The sequence below is a fragment of the Cuculus canorus genome, chromosome 2 (genome assembly GCF_017976375.1).
Source record: "Cuculus canorus isolate bCucCan1 chromosome 2, bCucCan1.pri, whole genome shotgun sequence".
NCBI classification, from domain to species: Eukaryota; Metazoa; Chordata; class Aves; order Cuculiformes; family Cuculidae; genus Cuculus; species Cuculus canorus.
In genome coordinates this window covers 50,309,717-50,333,194 of record NC_071402.1, presented here as the reverse complement: position 1 = coordinate 50,333,194, position 23,478 = coordinate 50,309,717, and the positions used below count along the sequence as shown (strand labels likewise).

At 46.3% G+C, this 23,478-nt stretch overlaps 1 protein-coding gene across 4 annotated transcripts; it reads left to right on the top strand.

Moving 5' to 3' along the window:
- The first annotated feature begins 53 nt into the window (after positions 1–53).
- GATA6 (GATA binding protein 6) lies at positions 54–20,580 on the top strand. 4 transcript variants are annotated; one of them, XM_054058797.1, is made up of 7 exons: positions 54–227; positions 2,005–2,924; positions 6,439–6,605; positions 9,863–9,988; positions 11,373–11,460; positions 11,545–11,666; positions 20,141–20,580. In XM_054058797.1, the coding sequence occupies exons 2-7, from the start codon at positions 2,024–2,026 to the stop codon at positions 20,306–20,308; spliced, it is 1,572 nt and encodes a 523-aa protein (XP_053914772.1). In that variant the 5' UTR covers positions 54–227; positions 2,005–2,023; the 3' UTR covers positions 20,309–20,580. The 4 variants fall into 4 exon arrangements, with proteins under 4 accessions (XP_053914772.1, XP_053914774.1, XP_053914771.1 ...); XM_054058799.1 differs by lacking the exon at positions 54–227 and adding an exon at positions 578–718 and having other exon boundaries at positions 11,560–11,666; XM_054058796.1 differs by lacking the exon at positions 54–227 and adding an exon at positions 578–718.
- Positions 20,581–23,478: the final 2,898 nt, after the last annotated feature.

The following is a 23,478-nucleotide window of genomic DNA, read 5'->3' as shown; positions in this document are numbered from 1 at the left end:
ACAGCTTGTTTTGGCATCACCTGAAAGTTGAGACAACTCAAGGAGGAGTCACATTTTTTTTTCCCCTCGGATAGATCTGATTTTAACTTGCAAAAATAAGGAGATTTGGAGGCGGGAGGTGTGGGACATTCACCTCCTTGCTCAGGGCGAAAGCCAGGCACGCATCCTCCCAGGGGCCATCAGCTGCGAGGCCGAGAGGCGCGGGTAAAAAAAAAGCTTTATAGAAGGTGAATATTCACCCTAAAGAAGATATTCTCGGGTGGGGGGAAGTATGTAGTATTTTGGGGTTAAAAAGAAAAGAAGAAAACAGACACTGGCAGCTGGGAGGACAGATCCCTCTCCCGCTTTCCCCCCTCGCTGAGCAGGGGGTCGGGCAGCCTGGGGTGTTGACACCCCGGGGTGCCCCCTCCCTCCTCGGGGTTCCCCCTCCCTCCCCGGGGCGCCCCCTCCCCCGCTCCCTGCCGCGGTGCGGATCGCCCTGCCGCCGGGACTGGCACCCCTGCGGAGCTCCGTGTTTGTTTAGGGCTGGCCGAGCCCAATCAGGGTCGGCTGCCTGCAGTTTTCCGGCAAGGCTGCGAGAGGCGCCTCCTCTCTCCTTTTTATACATGAGCCGCCGGCAGCAGCCGCCGGACTCGCCGCCGCCGCTCGCCCCCGCCGCACTGGATCTATCGCCCGCCGCGGCCCCGCGCCCCGGCCCCATGAGGGGCACCGCCAGCAGGTTTGGCCCCTCGCTTCTCGTTTCCCCACTCTTCTCTCCCCCGATTTCCCTTTTTCTTCCCTGTTCTCTCTGCCCTCGGCCGCTCCGATCTGCGCCTGCCTGGGGGAGCCCGAGGGAGACTTTGTGGGCAAACATCCGACGCCGGTGCCTGGAGCCCTTATCTGCCGGAGCCTTATCTCCCGGTTATCTCGCAGGAGGGAGAGACGTTATTTGGTGCCTATCTGCGAGGGGGGCTGTGTGTGTCCCCGCGTCCCGCATTCATGTGCCTGCGGTTATCTGGAGAGTCCCGAGGTGGGCTGAGAGAGGAAAGCCTCGCCGCCCGACTTCTCTCGCTGTCACTTCTCTGCGTCCCCTTTCGCTTTCTGTCCCTTCTCCCGGAGGCTGAGCACCGGGGGCTCTGTATCTGTCTGTCTGTCCGTCCAGCCTCTCTCGCGTTGGGACGGGACCGGTCTCGGCGGGGACCCTGGCTGGCTGCGGGACGGATGCCACCCCCTGAGGGTGTGCTGGGGCTGGCCCCGGCCCCGACCTCTGCCCCGGTCTCTTCCCAGGTGTCACGGCACAGCCGTCGGGGCCCGGCCCGTGCGCATCTCACGGCTCCCGGGTGCCTCTCCCTCCTTCTCCTTTCCGTGACCTTGGGCTGGAAACGAGCAAACAAGCGAGGCGATGCGCGGAAAAGCTAACATCGCTCTCCGGAGAAGTAACGTTAAAGGGATCGCCTTACTAATTGTTTTCTCCGTGGAACCGAGTCAAATGACTCATTCATTGAAATAATCACAATAATAACAACAACAACGACGGCAGCCAAGGAAGGGTCTTTGGCACAGGCCGGGAAAAATACCTCTCTTCCCAACTCGCCCTCCGCTCTCCCCGCGCCCTCCCGCCCACGTTTCCCCGGCGTGCTTCATGTTCAAATCCGCAGCGCAGGATGCGGCGGGAGCGGGGAAGAGGGAGCGGGGAAGAGGGAGCGGGGAGCGGCCGGAGCCCGCGGCTCTGCCCCCGCAGGACAGGCGCCTCCGGGCCCGCATCGACCCGGGCTGCCTGATCCCATTCCGCCGGGGAGAGGGGACAACAGCGCCGAGGCGATAGGACTGATTAATCTCTCGGTGGGTCCAGATAAGCCCTGATGAATCTCATTAAGGGAGGGAGACGGGCTGTCCTGTTTGCTAACTTTGTTATTATTATTTCTCTCCCACCCCCCTCCCCGCTCTTTTGTGTCCTCCTTCCCCGCCCTGCCCTACGGACTCCCCCCCCTCCACTCCTCCTCCCCTTTCCCCATCCACACCCAGCGGCTAGAAGGGGACCTGGATGGCCGTGGCTGAAGGCGGCTGGTGCTCGGTGAAGCGGTGCGCTGCGGACGCCGGAGGTTCCTCCTGCCCCTTCGCGACCAGAGAGCAGGGCCAGTCTCCTCCTTCACCCTCCTCCTCCTCGGGCAGCTCCCAAGGCGAGCGCAGCTCTTCCAAGACTCCTCTGCAGCCCGACGGCAGCCCCCGGCCGGCCCCTCCACCGCCCCCCGCCGCCGAGGGCAGGTCTCTGCTCGCCCCCTACGTGCACTTCGGGCCCCCCCACCCCTCCGGCTTGTCCGGCTGGGAGGACATCCTGCTCTTCGCGGATTTAGACCAAACCAACAAGCTGATCTGGTCCAGCCGCGGCTCCAAGCTGAGCGCCCTCGGCGCCGAGCAGCCCGAGGAGATGTACCAGACCCTGGCCATCTCGGCCGCCCAGGGCCCCACGCCTTACGACGCATCTCCGGGCGGCTTCATGCACTCCACGCCCAGCTCGCCCGTCTACGTGCCCACGACCCGCGTGGGCTCCATGCTGCCCACGCTGCCCTACCTGCAAGGTAGCGGGGCCGCCCAGCCCAGCCACCCGGGCGGCGGACACGCCGTCTGGTCCCAGTCGGCCGCGGAGAGCCCCTCGTACAGCACGGCCGGCGGCTCCCACCCCTCGGGCCGCTTCCCGTACTCCCCCAGCCCGCCGGTGGCCAACGGGGCCGCCCGGGAGCCCGGCGCCTACAGCAACGGCTTGGGCGCCAGGGACCAGTATAGCCCTCTGGCCCGGCCGCTCAATGGCTCCTACCCGGGGCCCTACACTTCCTACGTGGGACCGCAGCTCACCCCCGCCTGGCCCACGGCTCCCTTCGAGAACTCCATGCTGCACTGCCTCCAGGGCCGGGCCGCCCCCATCCCCGTACGGGCACCCAGCGCAGGTAGGAACCGCGGGTGGGAAGGCTGGGCAGGGGGTGCCCCATGTCGGGGCATCAGCCAAGGGGGGTGCAGCGGCTGCTCTGTGTAGGGGCAGCACCCCGGGGGTGTGCGGGGGCTGCTCCATGTCGAGGCATCACCCGAGGGGTGAACACGGGCTGCTCCGTGTCAGGGGCATCACCCGGGGGGTGGGTAGGAGCTGCTCCACGTTGGAGCATCACCCAAGGGGTGCCGGGGGGCGCAGGGAGGCGGCAGCGAGGCAGTGATGCCAGTGGCACAGCGGCGGTCCAGGGATCGTGGCTTTTCTGGAGCGGAGGTGGCTCTCGTCGTTTGTTTTGGGTTGGGAGAGAACACACCAGAAAACAAAAATAAAAGGGGCTTTGTTTGGGGCATGGCAATCGGGGTTGCAAACCCTCTGTTCCCAAAATGAATTGTCCGGAGTAAACCTCGCTTTAAATTTCCTAAATCCGTACATTTCTGCTTCCCCCACATGCGATAATCTTTCTGCGAAATGGTGACAAATTCATTGCGAATCAACCTTTCTTGTAGTTTAGAGGAAAATTGTAGGGGCTCTCTTAACCCATTTTGGGTTATTTCTACTACAAACCACTTTGTTGCTTCGTTAAAAGAGAATAGCAGCAAAGCAAAACCTCTCATAGGAACGAGAAACGCCGTTTATGAACTGCTCTTAAAACACTGCACCTCCTGATGGAATTTTACTTTCGCTTCCGAAGTATCCCTTCCTTTTTTTCTTAGTTTAGGAAATTCTAGGTATCATTAAATTAATCGTAGAAGTGGAAGCTGAGCTATGATGACTTATTCAGACATAGGAAGATTAACGATTCTGGCAGTCTCTTCAACTGTAGAATATCCTTATGTATGTATAAATACAGAATTATAGAAAAGTGTGTGGGTAGGTGTGTATACATGTGTATATTTATATGTGCGTACATTTAATATATATTTATGGGTATTTATATGTATTTGTGTATATATGTGTACGTATACACAAATGTGTGCACATACATTTGATCATCATTTGCTTTAATCATAAACTACCCACCAGGTTGGTATATTTTATATACACTGTGATTTTCTCTTCCAGACTCAGAAAATCACTTGATGGCTTTTCATCTTTCTATAGGGGTGTACATGGTGCTCTTTTCGTCTCTAGGTGATATTCAGTAGATGTAGGCATTTTAAGCCTCCCATATGGTGTTTACTAACATGACAGGGGGAAGAAGATTCAGTTGTAGAGGTGGTAGGAAAAGAGCAGAGTAAAACGGAGAAGCTGTGTCTCAAGGCTACACCATAGTTGAGTTTTTTACTCGATTTCTAGAAGTTACAGTGTAATAGTAGGCGATGGAGGAAAAAGAAAATCTAACTTCTTTTTTTTTTCGGGAGAAAAAAAAATTGGAGAATGGAGAATGTCAGGGAAGGACGAGAAGAAGGCTGAGGGGGAACTGGCGGAAGAGGGAAGGAGCAGGGCGCTGGAGGAGGCTGGGGCAGGACTGTCAAGCCGGCCGAGGAGGTTCACGGCATCTTCTCCTGCTCCCGGCGGGTCTTTCGACCTCCGTTGTGTCTCTGGAGCCGATCCTGTTAGTTCCCTGGCCCGGCCCGGCTGGAAAGGCTCGCCGCTCCCTGGACGGTGCCCCCGGACCCCGGTGCTGGGAACTCATTTTGGGTTATAGGGTTTGATTCCGCAAAACAATTAGGCTTTGGGTGAGAGGGAGAGTGGGTGCCGGGGGAGCCGCATGGAGCTCCCGGGCCACCCGAAGGTTCTGCTCCTGCTCCCGTCTCCAATAACCTTGTCAGCGGTCAGGGAAATGGTAGACGCAATGTATTTTTTTGCAGCTAAATATTAGACAGTTTGATATAGCTTTCTCAGCGTTACTCGTCGGGTTGCTGAAACAGCATCTAAAAATTAAAACCATATTTTACTTTCCTTGACGACAAATACATTTCATTTCTAACGCACAAAATATTTTCAAATGCACTAGAAACATTGCCACGGCAGAGATTCTTCCTGCAGGCACGAAGATAATGTTATAAATAAAAATATCTGAGGCAAACAACTGTTCAACTTCCAGCGTCCTTGAAGCCTTAAGCATTTTCCTGATTACGGTCTCCAATGGCGCTTTTAGTGCAAAGATTAATAAATCTTAGCGATGTGCTAAGAGCCACAAACTGACAACGTCAGTTGAACTGTGCTCTCTGGACTCTGCCGTGTGCCCGTTCCTGTTTAGCTCCTAATAATCTGCAAACGCAGGGAGAAGAGAAATATATTCCGGCGGGTGCGGGCCAAAAGGCCGTTTCCTTGTCAGCTCGATGCCCTCCGTGCCATCGCTGCCCTCTTTCCAGCTCTGCCTGACGTTTACAAGCTCTCTTTTGCTTTATAGCGCAAAGCTGCTAAGCGAAACGTAAAAGAATAACCCAACGATGAATTAAGACAGGTAGTGGGGGGATGGGGGTGGAAGGAGCAAAAAAAAAAAGTCAGCGAGGAAGCCGTGAGTCTGAAACAGACTTTCCCAGCCTCGACTGCTGCAGAAATCCAAACACCTCCTTTTATTATTCACGCACAACGTGGCACGGTAAATGTAAAATCCGTATTTCTTCCCCTACCCCCCCACCGCCCCGAAATACTGGGAAGTGAGTCAGAACAAGAATATAAAGAGTCATAGGAGCGAAGGTATTTGCTTTTATATGTGGTTTCCCTTTATATTTTTTCCCGTGCTTTTAGACCCTTTCCCCCCACCGGTGGTAGGTAGGTATGGGAGCAGGAGACAGAATACTGCATATTTTTCCATTTCCTCTGTTTCCTACCAGCCAGCTTGAATTTGTCCAAATACCCATGGCGAAGGGGTCGCTCCCTGTCGCTGATTTGGCACATCAGAATGCCAAACGCTGTACCGAAATTTGAAGTTTTACTAGTTGAGAGGCATTCAAAATGAAAGTGGGAGATAAAAACTTGCCTAGCCTCGACCCGGGGGGAATATTAGGCAGAACCGCGGCTCCTTGTATCCCATCTCAGCTCCCAAGGTGGCCTTTGGAAGCGGGCTATTCCGGCAGACCCCTAGACTCCCCCTGCCCTCCTCAAAAGCCAAGTGCATCCCCCTCTCTTCCCGATGGGTACCACCATGGGATTTCACTATGGAGATTTCCGAAGGGTCAGATCCCGAAGGGAGTCCGGGGTTCCCGGGAGAGCACCGGCTCCGCTCCGGTTTGTAAAGCAAAGGTTGCACCGGGGACGGGAGGGACTCTGGTACATTTAAGGAAATCATAAAAAAAAAACCTAAAAAAAAAAAAAAAAAGAGAAAGGAAAAAAAAGAGGGGTTTGTATCAAATCACCGCATGGCTGTGGTCGCTACCGGGGAATTGCTTTTCCGAGGGCTGAACAGCTTGTTCGCCCGGGACCCGTGGTTTGCTCCCCTGTCTCCCGGAGTGGCGGGGCCAGGGGTGGTCTCTCCTCTCTTCTCCTGCCCCTCTCACCGCCTCTCCCCTCTTCTCCTGCCCCCTCAGAGCTGTTGGAGGACCTGTCCGAGAGCCGGGAGTGCGTCAACTGCGGCTCCATCCAAACCCCGCTGTGGAGGAGGGACGGCACCGGCAATTACCTGTGCAACGCCTGCGGGCTCTACACCAAAATGAACGGCCTCAGCCGGCCCCTCATCAAGCCCCAGAAAAGAGTGGTAAGTGGAGCTGGAGGGGACGAGGGGGGCGAGAAGAGCCGTGCCTTGGGGGACCCACAGTCAGCGATAGCCGGGGGGGGGGGGGGGAAAGTGGGGGCAAGGATGGGGGAACACGCTCAGACCTTGTCAGCCCGGTGGTCCCTCTGACTGCAGAACTGAATTGGGGCTCTAAACAAGGGTGCAGGACAAAGTGATCAGGGCATCCTTCTGGGCACAATTTCCAGCCTACCTTTGGGCCCTGCGCTGGTGAAATTATTCTCTACCTCTGGTGAACCCCACACTGAGCTTAACCTGGCTTTTCCAGTTGATAGACCTCATCGGTGAGGGGGCACCGGCAGCCTGGAAGAAATTTATGCTGCTGATATTAGATGTTTCCAATAGAAAAAAAAAATCTAGGTTGGAAAGTGTTTGTTCAGAGGGCTAGGAATTTCTCCAGACCTGCTTTGTTTGCTGAGAGCTCGATCCTTGGGAATGTAAGCAAGTTTTGTATATAATTCAAAGAAAACCAATTGTTTAAACAATGATAATAGCCTTTGTTTTGTTTTACTCCTAAGAAATGAGCGGCAATTTTTCTAAAAATATACTCCTAAAACTACGGGGGGGAAATAAATAGTACAAACCAGAACCCCTGTTTATAACTCAAGCTGGCACTGAATAGCCAAGGAGAAAATTTAACAAGCGGGAACTGTACATTGTGTTTAGCAAATCTGGGTGGAGGTCAGCAGAGAGAAAGAATACGCTCTTCAGTAATGGCTGTTACCGAGTGAGGCACAATAAATCACACCGGTGTAATTCAAGCTGATGTTTGGACCCTTGTGTATGGAGACAGCGTATCAAACTCATCAGCCTTTCAAACCCCTTTCAATCACGCCAGCTGCTTCGCTCCATGCCCGTTTTCCTAGCGTTAAAACATATCCTGCTCTTTATTTCACAACCATTTGAATTTAATGCCCTTATGGAGAGGGAGGAACAAAACCCAAATGGGTGATGAGCAGAGCAGACAGCAAGCACTCGCAAACCAACCCCACCTTTACTTAAGAACCTTTCTTTAAGCCAAAGAATTAATTTAAGGCAGAGGTTAATTACCACTGGGTGCCCAATTTTCTAGCTGGCCATCCACTAAATCTCATGACACGAGTTGTTATCTCATTACCAGGGACAAATGCAGCAGACGGGACAGATCTGCAGCTTGTCTGAAGTGTCAGATCTTGACTGGCTGTGGCACCCTGGCCCAATGCGGCTTTCAAGTAGCTGATACCCAGCTCTGGCATTCCTGTGTTTCTTTTCTCTTTTTTTTTGAAGTGGGGTGAGGGAGTGAGGAGACTAACCCAGAGTAAAACTGCAGGCTGATACCTCAGCAAAATAACTCTGAAATAGCTCAGCGTAACAATCCCTACCGGGTACCCTGGCCGTAACTATAAATCAACCATGACTCTGTGTTCATACAGTTGGAAATATGTAGGTGAGAAGGGAAAATGTTTTTAAAATACTAAACATATTTAGATTGCCCCGAAGTTTCTGATAAAATTCCTGGGGCAGAAAAGTAATTTTAACTTCAAAACATGTCTGTTTGTTTAGATATGGGAATGAGCAAAAGCTATTGAAATAAAATGTATGAAGATTTATACAAGACTGCACACAAAAGAAAGATTTAACAGAGTGAAACAGCTGACAGCATTTCACTTGCAAAGGAAGAGAGCAAAGCATGTGTGTTAAAACCAGCTTTTTTTTTCCCTCGATCCATGTAAAACTTGTATTGATAAGCACAATTTGGACACTATGTACATATGTATTTAATAACACAGTAAAAAATTCCGTTTTCACAAGATCTGGGTTTTGAAGATTAAAAAGTATATGCATGTACTTCAGCCTAGACTACATTTAGCTGTTTGTTTTTTTTTTCCTTTTCTGTGCAATTAATAATGGATTACTGATTCAAAGTTACAAATTTTGTATTTAATCTGGAGTTCTTTCTGAGCTGTGGTGTCAGATAACAGCTTACTGCTAAGGAAACTCAACAGATAAAATTCAAGAAAAAGTCAGTCATTACTCTGGAATATTCTTCATTCTCAAATATTTTTATCGGTTTCCCAAGTGGCAGACAGCTCTGCGGTATCAAAGGTGACCGAGCTACATCTAACAACCCAGCAGTAAACGATTCAAGAGGAAGGGCATTGTACCCTTAAGTTAGCAATTTCGGTTATGGGTTCTTTATAGTCAGAATAAGATTAATGCAATCCTCTAAAACTGACTTCTCCATGTAAACTTGTTCAGCTGCCAGACACAGTGCTACACACAGATTTTTTTATATTTTTTTTGACAATGCGATACTTTGAAAAAGAGTAGATTTATGGTGTAGCTGGAATTCTTTGCTTGTGATGAACGTAAAAGAGATCACTTGTTACAGGGACTTTTATAACCCATTCACCTTCATTTCACATGTTTATGAGGACTGCCTTCACTTATGATATACAGCCTGCAGCCATAAAGCTCTGGGTTATACGGTTATTTCTGATACAAGGTTGCTTCATCTTGGCTCCAAACTCCACGGAAGAGTGTCATAAATGGCTTGTTTGCAGTGGGGACCTTGTTGTCACCCATTGGCTTTTCTGCTGGCTGAGGGGAAGCTCCATTCTGTAAAACATGCCTCCAAGGAATGCTAGTTTTTGTGCAAGGATAAAATGGAAAATGATAAAAAGGTGTTTTTACAAAGATGCCGCTGTTGTCCATGTTAGCCTCTGGCACCCAGGAGAGTTCATTTTCCATAGCCGTGGTGCCACCAAGAGCAGATGATTAAAGTGGCTGATTTTTCCAATGAGTTGAGAGCATTGGTGGCAAGTTCAAAGCTGTCTCCTTGCCCACTGCACAGAGGAGTGGGTCTTGAACTGGCTGCAGAGGTAGCACGGTGCCTTCTCCTCAGCTGGATGCAGCTGTAGAGATGTTTCCTAGCTGTCCTGCTGGAAGAAGAGCCAGTGCTGGTGGTCTGAACAGAGGTACCTGAGTCAGTAGCTTCCAAAAGGTGAATTTGCCTGTGTCGTGACTGCCTGGAGTTGTAGACTTGCAGTATTCCTTCACATCAACTTTCCAGTCTCTGAAATAAGGATTATTTTAATTCTGAGATGTCATTGATAGATACTATAAAAAACCCTCTTACTGTCCCCACTGTGTGTTAAAGTACTTTTTATAAACTGTAAAGACATAAATCATTTGCTCCTGCGCTCCTGTTTACACGTATGTTTGCCTACGCTTGCTTCTAGCCCTCATCCCGGCGGCTGGGCTTGTCCTGTGCCAACTGCCACACTACGACCACCACCCTGTGGCGCAGGAACGCAGAGGGTGAGCCAGTCTGCAATGCTTGTGGTCTCTACATGAAGCTCCATGGGGTAAGTGTGCACCCTAGCTCTAATGTTCCTTTGGGGAAGGGGTGGTCCTCCTGCCAGCAAGAGCCTGTTGGCTTTGAGGGTGGCAACAGGCTTTCCCAGATTAGGTTAGTGTTTCCATTGAAGCTAATGGTTTGTACTGCTGAGTTAAAAAAAAAAAAGGATAAAATGACTGAAAAACGCCTGACACTAAAAAGTGGTTATAGTGTTTTAGCAAGTTATGCTTTTGACAAGTTATGTGTTTGCCATTGTAGCTCTCCAGACACATTTGTACAAAGAAACCTCCTCTGGGTGAGTGGCAGAGGTCTTTTTACCACTGTGATTTAAAACAGCTCTTCAGTGGGGAAAAAGTGCCCTAAAACTAAGGCAGTTTTTCATAGACATAGCTATGCCAGCAAAAATTTAAATGTAATTTAAGCCATGTCTATGCCAGCAAAACTTTAAATGCCTTTCCAGCCTTCGCTAGGCAATAATAGAGGAAGAAAATAGCCCTATCCTAAATGTGCAGGAGTATGTTTTGGGTAAGACTTGGAGCCTGTTATGCCCCTGTGGATAAAGTTACAATCACTCACAAGTGTTTGAAAAGCGAGGGCATTAGAAGTGACTCAGAGTTGGTCTAATCCTCAAGGAAAAGAGTAAATTATATCATAGATTTAAATATTATAATGTGAATAAGCATATGCCTGACTTGTCTTTCCCCAAGCTCGTGTTATCATTCCATTAAAATATATTTTAAAAAAAAGTTTTCTATATAGTGATAGTTAGTGAGACGACACAGAATACAAAGCTGATATTTGAACTCATTTTCTCTATAAAGTTGTATCATGAGCAAAAATTATTATAAGAACAAATGCTAAACTGCTTATTGCTCACAGCTCCTGTTTTAAAACACCAGCAATGATCTGGTTTGCGTAGCTGGTTCACAGGAAGGAGTATTTTTTCCCCTTGTATGCATTCTTGCTTTCCAGAATCAGCCACTGGAGATAATTCCTAGCCGACTGGCTGGAATAAGAAGTCAGGGATCAGATACACCCTGTCCAATTTAATTTCATATGAACAATGGCTGAACAATGCTGTTTTTCCTTAACCATGCTGTTTATCTATGGACTGAGTGAAGTGTTGGTAAAACTGTTTAGGCCACATCAAGATAAACGTTTCCCTGCTATCTTTATTCAGACAAAACTCCTTGTGAAAGTTAATTGTTTTGCCCAAATAAAAGGCAAAGTTTTTTGGAATCGCTGTTGTTACACAGGAAAAATTGACTTGCTGTGCATGAGTTCAACAGACATTTTCTACATCACCATTTGTTCTTATAGCATATTTTGATTTTTTGGTATTAGAGTATATATGCAACTCTATCATCACTGTGGAAATATTATTTTTCCAGGTTCCCCGACCTCTTGCTATGAAAAAAGAAGGAATTCAGACCAGGAAGCGAAAACCTAAGAACACAAATAAGTCAAAGGCATGCTCCGGTAAATATAAAAAGAATAAGACATTTGAACTGCAAGAGGTATTTTTTTCCCCTGGCTGGAAAATATTTGGTTTTTTAATACCAGTTCCCCGTCTTTCAGGTAACAGTACTACTGCAGTTCCTATGACTCCAACATCCACATCTTCTACTAACTCAGATGACTGTAGCAAAACTGCATCTCCCAGCACACAGACTGCAGCCTCCGGGGTAAGCCATAAGCCGGTGTCTGTGCCTGTAAGTAGGCTGATCACTGTGCAATGTTATCGCAGCTTTTATCTTATCTAGCAGAACAATAATCTAAACAAACTTTCCAGTTTTGTTAGCTGATATGGGAACAAGATTTTCAGAAGATATTACATATAGCTGTAAACACAATGACAAGCTGAAGTACTTTACAAACCTCTTAATTAAGATCTATATAATTTTGTGATTAAGTTAGCCATGACTTAACCCCAGACATTTTGTTTTGAAACATTCGATTCCTCCATATCAAAGGTTTTCTTTTGAAGCAAAGACAATAAATCATGCCCAATTGATTATTCCAAGAAACAATTGTGCATGTACCTCTCTTTTTCTGAAATGATCTGAATTTATAATTGAAGGCACTGACACTCTTACCTTTTCCAAAAGCTGTTTAATATATCTATGCATTTGTATGCATTATCCTAAACGGGGTGATGATATACATACACAACCCCAGCAAAATGTTATCCTGCTTCATGGAAGGAAACGCAAAGGCTTTTGTTTTACACTAGGGTGTGCACATAAATCCCGATCCATATCACTGAAACCAGGCTGGATAGCCTCTCTGATGACAGTGCAAAAAGGATCAGCCCTTCTCTCTCAGAGGGATCTTCAGGTGCCAGATGCTCAGCATTTGGCTGCACTGAGCTCCAGAGGAGCACCAGGGGAGAGCTGATCATCTGCTGCTTTAGTTTTGATCCTTACTCTACATCACATACTCAAACTTTCTTTCTTCATTCAGTTAATATGTGTAATAACAAATACTACCACTAAAATTGTGAAGCTTAATGTGGATTCATTTCTAACCCCTTGGCTATCCATATCCGTATCCACACTCACTCCTGAGGCCTTCTGTATCCTTTAATCTGTCACATCATCTCTTTGACAAACTTTCCTAACATGGCTTTCTCTACACCTTTATTAATAAAAAGAAGACAGTGTTTATAATAACTATTTTTTAATATGTCTCAGTGTTCCCTCATCCAAATTCCTCTCAATAGTTTAATTCCTGATGTACAAAGTTTCATTGTACTAGTGGGGGGAAAAAAAAACATTTTTAGAAAATGTGATTGTTCGTGGACTGACAGGGCCACCCAGTTTCCAATGCACTGGGCTTTGGGTTTGGATGCTGCCGAACAAAGATATTACTAAAAGAGCTTGTCTTTGACATGAGAAAACCCTGTCAGTCAGATAAAATAAACAGATCACATTAAAAAAGAGAATCATTAACCGAAAAGTGAACTGTTACTGGGTTTCAGGCTCCCTCCAGTGAACTACTAGGCACAGTTTTAGGCACTTAGTTTTTTTTATTATTCCTCTAATACTTGCAAAGGAAAAAATGCAGTCAAGTTTTCCCTTAATTTTCCTTTGCTTGCCTTAAGAAGGACTACTGATCCTGAGGAACATCATGAGATGTACATAATGTACAGAATTAAAAACACAATCGTAGCTGAGACTGAGGCAGTGGTGTAGGTTGGAGGCAGTGTGGCCGTGTGCTGCTCAGGGAAGGAGAAACCATACAGATGAGATCCCATGCCATCTGCGCTGTTGCCTTCTTAGCTGGTTGAAATCTGCCTTCTTTTCTATAGCCCATCTCCCTAGGAGAGCCCATCAAACCTAAATGTAATAATCTTTATGTTATAATTTTAATAGTACCATTTGTAATATGATTTTGCGATGTGAAATTCTGTGGGCAACAGAGAAAAGTGGGGGGAGGGCACGATTTGTGCCAAAAGGCTAGTTGAGAGCTATTAGCAACTAAGAGGCTGCTCTTAGTTATAACTGTGATGTGATCCTCCAATGCTACAACTTTAGTTCTCCCTGATTTTTCAGTAGTAGATCAGGCTGGCAGAGGACATGTGCATGAGAACTGGAGAAATCTATCACCTTGTATTCACATGCAGCATGGTAACATCTGCACAGCCTTTTCCCCACCATGATTCAATCATTTGTGCACTGCGTACACAAAGCACTTGCAAATAGCCTCTCATGAAAAATTTAAATAAAAGGAAGTAATGGAAGGAGGCTGTGAAATGCACCGAAGCAGTGACCAGATATACTGGCTTCCCCTTGCCTCTCCCCTTTCTTACATGAGAGGTTCCTCATCTCCCATCCATGTACCCCAGCCCCAAATGTATATAAATGAGGATGGGATTTGCAGGGGAGCTGTTGTCAGGACATGTCATGGGTATGGCCACGTCCTTCCCTTGGGATCCTGCCTTTGGCCAAGCATCAGCAATTCAAAGTGATGAAGACGGGGGAGGCTGGAGCTTAAAAACAGAAAGTGGTGGCTGTTAAGACTGGCTCCTGTTGCCCCAGACATTTGGGAGCACAATCACTAGCTGTGAAGGAAGTGAAATAGTTCCTTATGGGTCTAAATCCCATGGGAGGGACTGAGCTCTCCTAAGGGTCATTGAAGTTGTCATGAGCAAAGGGATGTCAGTATTTTAAAGCAAGGTAGCCTGTAATCTGATCACATGCTGAAGCAAACATACTGTATTAGACTTCTATTTTCCTTGATTTTTTTTTAATGTCAGTTGACTCATCTACAGCCTGAAGGTTTGTATTTATTCTTAGAACAGGCAATGGCTTTTCACAAGAAGAATAAACTTCTCCAGGCTGTGTCAGGAGGGAGAAAATCTTTAGATGGATGAACTCAGCCACATTAATAAGAATGCTGCTGGTTTCTGCCAGCGGCACTGGTGATGTAGCTGAAACATGGGCACCTGCTGGAAGAGCGAACCTGGCTCATTCCCCATGCATTACAGAACTGGCATGGCAATTTGGTTTTGTTTTGCTCTGGTTTTACTTCTCCAGCCCTTATTCTGTGAAGAGGGGAAAAATGCCAAATTGACATTAGGCAGAGAAAGAAATCTAATGCCGTTCTAAGCACCGTTGTCTGAAATTCAGAACAATGTTGTTGCTAAATGGAAAAGAGAAAACTAATTCCCCTACTGGTACAAAAGCAATTTATTATGCCTTTTTTTCGGGAGGCTGCCGAAAGAGTTCCTAGGTATGTAGAAATCTAATGGGAATGAGATTCAGCAGAATTCATTTGTGTCAGTAATATTCAGTTTTTGCACTACGTTTTTTATCTCTTTTAAGGTAAAATAAAGAGGGAAGGTTAGCAAAAAAGAAGGGCAGCAATTACTCTTAGAAATGTCTTTGAGACTACCTGTTCACAAAGGGAATCTTGTATGACACTAATTCTGAGAAAAATTAGCAAGAACCTTAAATGTTGATTTTATGTTTCAGCTGAAATTTAAACATTTAAAAGATGATTAATGAATTACTGTGTGTGCAAACTGATTTCAAAAAACTGTAACAGTGTACGAATCGGAGATGTTTCATTGTCCCATTGTAAGGGGGCTATTTGCCAAATTCACATCTGGCTGTAGGATTTAGGCCTATTTCTGTTTTCCTAAGCAGTGTAAGCACTGGGTCTCCTGTGTTACTAAGATGGAAAAGGTCCAGCTGCATGATATATGAAGTTGCCTTACGTCCTCATAAAAAGGAGATCTGAAGGTTTCAGACAGCCTGCATCCGCATCTGTACCTGCTCTCCCTTTGATGATGCTGAAGCTGTACAGATAAAAGTTACACCGAATAATTTGCTAAATGAAGGGCACCGTCTGTAGCACACACCCATCCATTTCCATGCAGGGGCTCCAACTGGTGTTATTTGCAGAAGGACTTTATTCCCTTATTAGGATAAAAGCCAGCATGAAAACTGCTATAAAATCTGCTTTTTATGGCAGGACATCGAGGTTCCACGAGCCAGGGCTGATGTCAGTAAAGGCAGCAGCACCAGGGGAGCTCTTCTTTCGGAAGACCCTACTGTGCCCTTTGCCTTCAGTTTGAAGCTTTCTCAGAAGGGCTATAATCACACACCACAGAATAGCTTTGGAGAGTTGTCTTGCAGTTGAAACTAATGCTTGTTTCCCTTGGAGGTTTACCTTGACAAGTGGTTCAAAACTGGCTCTTCAGTGTTGTAGGCTGGAAAGTGAGAGAGGTAACTGAAATGGCCTTGGTAGGTGGTGAGTTAGTAGGAAAACACAGTTTTAAATGTCCCCAAAATGCCTGCCAACCTGAGCTGAATTAACTGAATAGCTTCTCCTGGATTTGCTTGTTTTGTTTTCAGAAAAGGGTTCCTGAGATGTTTAGATGTGGTGTTCTTCACTCCTTTTTAGGCAGTAGATTGGTTGGATGTTCGTATAGGGAATTAGCCTCCATATAGCACCTCCCAGAGTCTGAATGAACCCAGACACTCGACCTCATTAAAAAAAAGATAAAACCTAACCACCTGAACATTGGAAAGTTTAATGTCCGAGGGTCCTTCAGACTATCTGATGATAATATTTCAGTTGGTACAGAATAATTTTGTAGCTGTCAGGGCAGAGTTTCTGTAAGAAATTCTCACCACTGTTGTTGATAGGACTTTCACCTGGAAAATGGGAACATAGTGCCTCAGTCCTGATATCAGTAAATATTTATCTAAACCAGGTGGAATAAGACCAACAGGAGGCATGAGGAACATGGCAACCTAAAATACCAAATAGTCTGGTAGTTGGGACATTATGCTGGGAGAACTGATAGTCCAGCTTAAACCTTCTCTTGGACTCCTGCCTCACTACTGGACAAAATAAGATGCCTCTTTCTCCTCTCCGCTCAGCTTCGTGCATTCAGTCATTCATTTTCTTTGCTCTGTGTACATGTATCCAAAAAAAAGCATTTAATTTTGTATCAAACAGAATCAATCAATCCAGCTTTTTCGTTTCAGCTGGGAAAGCCAAGGAAAAAGAGTATTTCTGGTTTTACCCAAAGTATGTGTATGCATATGGACACATACATTTTGTTTGGTTTTGTTTCATTGCCAAAGCAATGAAGCCGATTATCCATACAACATTTGACAGCAGTGGGGATCATCAACTTTCCCAAGCCATGCTGGAAGTTGCCTCTCTTAGAAAATTAATGAAGTATTAACCACAGATTTATGTTGCTATAATACAAAGGAGAGATTAGAAGATACGTAAACTTACGCATCTGAAATATAAACAAAAGGATCAATTGGGCTAACAAGAAAAGACAACTTTGTGTATTAGTAAAAGGGTCGCTAAATCAGGGAAAAAGCTGTGATTTTGCAGTGACGAGACTTGTTCTTCAGAAACTCAGGAGTGACAGTATAGGGAGAAAGTGCTATTGGTAGCTATAGCAGTTATTGCAGGGAGGCTGAGGCTGGAAAATGAAGGACTGTACTGCAATTCACCACAACATATTACATGACAAAAGAGTTTTTCCAGGTGTGTTTCAGCTGACTACGGTTGTCATTTAAGTGCAGCAAAATTAAACTACACTAACTGAAGATGAAGAAAGGGTCAGCTGAGGCTCAGCTTACTACAGACCTCGTATAACATACAAAATTTGCGGGGCATTTTGAACCCATGAAGTGGTTGGAGCAAAGGTCTATCTGATAAGACCAAAGGTCTAGATCAAGGCTGCTTGCCACCCTCTCCAGCTGTTAGCACTACTCCTTGCCCGAAGCTTTTGCCTCCTGGTTGCAGAAGTGTGGGTGGAGACCAGGGGAGTGTCCCTCCCCTCTCCCCACTCTCTGTGGTGGGCAGACAGCACGGGAAGGAGTCAGTGGAAGAAAGCAGCAGTCTTTCAGCCAGAGATGCTGGTTCTGTTCCCCAAGTGCTGGCCAGCAAAAGCTGAGCAGCCTGGTTTTGATGTGGGCCAGCTTTAACGAGGCTGAATTTGGCTCTGGGGTGCTGTTGGCAGGGCTGGGTAGGATGTAGGTGTCTAAGTTCCTCTATGGCTCTGGCTGAGATCTCCCCCAGTGTGGTGGGTGGGTCGTCTACAGAGAAGCCACCTCTCATGCAGACAATCTGCCCGGAGGTTGCCCCATGATCAGATCCTGATGGTTTGGGTAAAAAGAAGGGTTCCTCTGGTACCTTTGCAGATATAAATGCAGACTTCCCGTTTGTTTGGGAGGCAAACTCTTCCTAATGGACTTCATTATTTTTTTTCCCCAGGAAGCTGGGCTTCAGCTGATTATCTATCATATTATCAGATTTCAGCAATAAAAAGAAATCATAGTATCATAGTATAGTATCCATTACCTTTTTATTGATAAAGCAAGCTGTTGTGAATTAGAAGGGCTCGTTGACTTCCGCAGCATTGTTTAGCTTATTTATTCCAGCTGACAAATGTCCTCTGATAACTAACTGTAACTTCTGTTACCTTTTGTCCCATAAAACCCGAGAAGTAATAACAGGGGTAGGCAAGGTTGGGAGCAGAGCCTTGATTCAGCTGTGTCCTTTTCATGAGCTAAAGTTTGTTTTCCATGTGTCACTTAGGGAGCTGCCCGAGCTGCCTGGATTTGTCATGATATTACCGGGGTGGGGTTTCCAGGGCTGGCAGTCCTGCCCAGGTCCTGCCTGCTCCGGCTCAATGGAGCCAGGATCTGCCCTTGGTCAGGCAGGGATGGGCAGTCTTCAAACAGGACGTGCCTCCGTGTCCTCCCTTCTGGGGGCCCTGAGGGAGGGGTAGCTGGTAATTCCACATGGAAACTGCGGGTCCCTGCACCCCACCTTTGTAGGGCTGAATCAGGAAAAGGGTGAATTATACTTTCCAAGCCTGGAAAAAAACAGGTAGCAATAAGATATTTGCCTACCGGAACAACAGTGGCAAATATGGGCAAACGGGAACCTTTCAAAGCAGCTCCTCATATTTTTAGCTCGGGTTGAGCAAACACTGACCAACTCTAATTTACACCTTTCTTCCACTGCAAGGGAGATTCAAGCTGTTGAAAATGATGTCTTTTGTGCCGTCAGGAGCCTATAAGATATATTAGAAACAGAAATAAAATCCTTTTTAGAAAAAAAGGCTGATGCAAACCAAAAAAACAAACAGAAAGGGTAGCATGAAACCTGCCTCATTGAACTGTCCACGCATTGTTATAGGGAAAGAGGATAGGAGGATTTATTGTCAGTAATTGTCAAGTTTGTATCTGATAGAGGGATAAAACACATTTCCTAAGATTAGAGATATTTTGACTGTTTTTTTGGGGCAAGCAGTTTTTCCTTCATCTTCCCAGTTCTGGGTAGTGACTGGCGGAGCAGGATCCTGGTTGATAATGGGGTGGAAGAATAATAACCTTGCAATAAAAGGTAAAGAAAATATTGGAATATTTTAGACAAGAGTGACTGCTGGCAATGAGTATCTTTTCCAGAAGACAAGGTTTTCCCTGGGCAATGGGGAAACAAGAAGCCTGCACAGCACCATTTGAAAATTAACTTTGAATAGATGAAGCCTATGTCAGGACTGCTAGTTTGGCACAGTTCCAGGAAAGCCAAGAGCTCTACTTTTGTAAAATGATTAAATATGTATACTTTTCACTTAAACAGCAGGCAGGAAGCTTCTGCAATCACAGTTTAGGATAGACTCTTTTTTTTCGGTTCTTTTTAATGAATCTTATCCAAATACTATCCATTAGCAAGTAAATTAAAGTTTTAAAGCTGACACATCCAAGAGTTAATTTTGCATGAAGTCAGCTCTTAAACATTTCCTTTATCAGGTGAAATAAGTTGCCCCTTCTCTGTCTGGCACTGTGAATTTTTCCTCTTCAGTGGATCTGCTCAGCCTCATGGAAAAAATGATCATTTCTTTGTCTTTGTAACTCTCAATTTCTCTGTTAAAATAAATGGACTGGTTCCAGCGTGGTTCAGAGGCTTATCTTCATGCCTACCAGAGCTTCCCAGCCTGTTGTCTTATGTGTGTAGATGACAGAACAAAAAGGATCCTAGTTCAAAAGTATAGTGTTTCTCCACCAGCAATAAAACCAGCATTTCCTTTAGTGCCCAGTCTTACAGGGATAAAGTGGTTGTGGCTAGCATTTTGAAGGGTGAGGAATGAAATTAGGCATTTCAAGGTCTGAGAGACCCAAAGAAAGCTGATTTCCAGGAGGTGCTCTGCCTCTACTGATTGAAAATTGGGGTGTATTAGGCTTCTCTCATTGGGGAAGCAAAACTATAGGTGTCACCACTCCCAGATCACATTTTTGGTGTTGGCATCTGTGTCCCTTCAGTAGGGGGCAGTGGGGCACATTCACTTTACCTTCATCATGCTCTGATTTCCAGTGTTTTTCTGCACGTCCTGTGCTTGTTTCTCCACCTTGCTGTGAAAATAACCATTTGTTGATCCCCAAATGCATTTATCGCTGCCATCAGCAAAGCTGAACAAGCAGACTGACTCTGAGACACTTTTATATTTTTTCATTTCCAGAATTGCGGGGCAGGCATAGGGCAAACCGTGGCTTTCCACAGAAATCCTGGGATAGCGGCTGTGCCCTGAGTGCACCATCCTCCCATTCACACCCTGGTGTGCGCAAAGTTCACTCACGCAATGTAATCTTTCTTTGCTCTTCCCTCCTTGCTCCAGGTGAGCTCATCAGTGATGTCTGGCCCAGGAGAGAGCACCAGTTCTGAAAGCAGCAGCCTTAAGTATTCAGGTCAAGACGGGCTGTACACAGGAGTCAGCCTGACCTCCACGGCCGAAGTGACAGCGTCTGTGAGACAGGATCCCTGGTGTGCCTTGGCTCTGGCGTGACCCGGCACGAGCGAAGCTGGATCCCTGCACTGTGCAGCAGCCCCCAGACATCTGCTCATGGTTTCTTCTGTGAAGCAGTTGCGGCAGCAGCAAGAGTACTGGCAAGGACCATTCCTCTGAAATTGTTTCTGTGCCTTGGTGGCAGAGATGTTTTTAAGCCTCGGAAAGAGGCTCTGCCGAAGCATTCAGTTCCTCATCTATGCAAGAAAAGTATAGGGAAAGCAATACCTACTGGGGGATGGCTAATGCAGCCTTACACTCTCAAAAAAAAAAAAAAAAGAAAAAGAAAAAGAAAAAAAAGAAAAAAGAGGAAAAGGAAAAAAAAAAAAAAAGAAGAGATAAATCTAGATCTATTGATAGATTCTGGAAATACATCCTTGACTTACCCAGCAGTGCTGCCTTTCTGATTGTATAGTTGTTTTCACTCTCTCATCGTCTTCTTCCCCAAGAATTTGATGGAAGTCATCCGTGCCTGGGAGGGAGTACCAAAGGCTTCAATAACCAGAGATAGCGAGCTACTTTTTAATGAGTATCAGATGTGTGTACTGCTTGAGTCTGCACAGATGTCTTGCACCGAACATTTGATGTCTTTGCCCCGTCGGTCCTCTCCTGCTGCACCCTCGATCTTCAGCGTGCCTTGCTCTGCTCTTCAGAGCCCGGCTATGCCCCTGGAAGAAATCACAGCATTTGGTACAAGTCTCACAAGGTCCAGCTGGTTAAGGAAATTTTGGGTTTGGTTTTTTTTTGGTTTAAAATATTTACTCACTTTGCAAGACTGCGATATAACTTTTAAAGTACACTGTGACTGAGGTTTATGAAAGTTCATATTTTCTGGCTGAACTGTATAGAGTCAGTCAAAATTTGTAAACAGGGTAGCAATCAGATATTTTTCTTCCATATATACAATAATTTTTTAAAGAAGTGCAATTTGCGTTGCAGCAATCAGTGTTAAATCATTTGCATAAGATTTAACAACGGTTTTTATACGAATTAATGAATGTAAACATTTTAACTTAATGGTACGTAAATAATTTAAAAGAAAAACTTAACTAGGCATCCTTAGGCTTTTTAGTGCAACAAAAACCCATCCACTTTCTGTATTTCCAGTTGTTAAAGCAAGAGTTTCAAAGAACAAGACTTCTCTCAGGAAAATTTCCCTAGCCGTTTGCTTGGAAGCGTTGTACAAAACTACAAATGCATCCCCAGGGTTTGTGGGGTTTTTTTGCCATTGAATCAGTATGTGCTGGAAAGAAACAAATTGCAATGAAACTTTACTACCTAACTGATACATATGTAAATACTCCATAAGATATTTAGGCATCTTGAAAATATAGGATGCAATCTGTATAGCGTGACTGATGCATAGTTAGGTTGGTTTCCATTGGTTTTTAAATGGGATGTCATTTGAAAAGTTGTTTCATCAGAGCTTTACAAATAAAAGGGTATCATTTTGGGATTTTTTTTTTTCCTGTACAATGTGCCTTCTCCTTTGTCTCCAATGCAATTGTTAAGCTACATTAAAAGCTATGGAAATGTACCTGATACAGGCGGTGTGTCTGATGGCTGCAAGGAAGGTCTTCAGCTGAAGTGCCTGCTCTGTTTAGCTAAGTCTTCATTGCCTGTGGCTTTTCTGCAGCTCCCCACGCTATGCCTTCTGATGACACGTAAAACCAGGGCTCTGCTTCTACCAGTACAAGACCCTCATGGGCCTGCAGGAGGTTTTTCTGATGAAAATCTGGGGAACTGATCCCACGGCTTGTGAGGAGTGTCAGGGTTTTATTTAGCCCTCACACCATAGCTAAAGGGTCTCACCCAGGTGCCCTGTGTGTGCCTGTCACCCACTGCAAATGTAACTGTGTAAAGGCAACTGGGTGGCAGAGTCATCACATGCCTGCTGACATTCTCTGGTGGCCAAAGGTGAAGGGCAGCTAAAACTGAAGCACTGGTGCTGAAAAGAGGAGACAATGAATTTTAGCTTCTGAGGAGAGTGGAAGATTATTCATTGTCTCTGAGGACCGGTCCTCTGCATTGTTTGGCTGAGGGGAGCAAGACAATGCTGCGCCTGATTTCCAGCTACATCGGCAGTACTGTTGGACTGGGAAGTCTGGATGCGCGATCTCTGTGCCCGGTGCTGCTGTCAGCCCATGGAGTAGCTGCAATGCATCTCTTCACCTCTCTAAGTCAGACTTTCATTTAGGGTGAATCAGGATAGTTCCTTGGCCTCTAGTGATGCTATGCTGATTTGCACCAGCTGAGAATCTGCCTCTTGGTTTTCGAACTCAGAGAGTTGAGACCTTCTCCTTACCCTGGGGGTGTCATGAGGACGGTTGGATGAATGCTGCAGCACAGCCCTCAGAGGCTTTTAGTAAAAAAAAAGGTCAGGCTGAGCCTTGCCTGGGATTCAGGCTGCTCTGGCCAGCCAGGAATGGGGACTTCTCACACTCCTGGTGGGGCCATCACACTAGTCTTGGTGCTGGGACACGTCATGTCCTTGCTCCCTGGTGGCTGATGTGGCTGAGCACTCCAGCCCTGCTAGCCTTGCCATCGCATGAGCTTGGATCTCATGATTTACCAAAGTGAAGCCCTATCCAAGTGCAAAGCGGGCCGTGCAGGGAAACATTTGGTTTAAAAAGCAGAGAGTGTAGAGAAAAGGGTGAATATCTTTCCTTTTGAAGTATTCAGTGGCTAATATACTGTCATATTACAGTGCTGACACTTAAATGGATAAAAAAAGCTGTTGCTAACTGGTGTTGAAGAGTGTTTAGCCTTAGGTGAGGTTGCATCCTTCTTAATTTTTTTTTTTCTTGCCAGGGTGAATTTTGCTGTGCGACTCTGAAAAGCCTGGTGCAAAACTCACTGCTGGCTATGTCAGTGCTGTGTCACTTGGAGATACCATAAAAAAGGAGGTTCAGACTAGCTTATCCCAGTTTTGGGCTGCTGACCCAGCGGAAAAAGTCAGCTGGTTGCTGACGCTCTTGTGAGCAGCCTCTGGAAAGCTACTTTGCTTTGAAAATGTGCAGCACAATATAAGAGGACTCCTGGAAGTTCCTGCTCCCTTTTCAGCACCACCCTACACCAGGGTCTGGCTTAGGGTGGTTCCTGCAGATAGCAAGATAGAAGTTGCCTTGTGTGAAAAGAATTCTCTTCGATCTGAGGCTGAAAATGCTCTT

Excerpts from the sequence above, each read along its gene's own strand:
- GATA6 (XM_054058797.1), top strand. The coding sequence starts at position 2,024 with ATGGCCGTGGCTGAAGGCGGCTGGTGCTCGGTGAAGCGGTGCGCTGCG. Across the intron at positions 6,606-9,862 it reads TCAAGCCCCAGAAAAGAGTG|CCCTCATCCCGGCGGCTGGG; the intron begins GTAAGTGGAGCT and ends GCTTGCTTCTAG. Across the intron at positions 11,667-20,140 it reads CACAGACTGCAGCCTCCGGG|GTGAGCTCATCAGTGATGTC; the intron begins GTAAGCCATAAG and ends TCCTTGCTCCAG.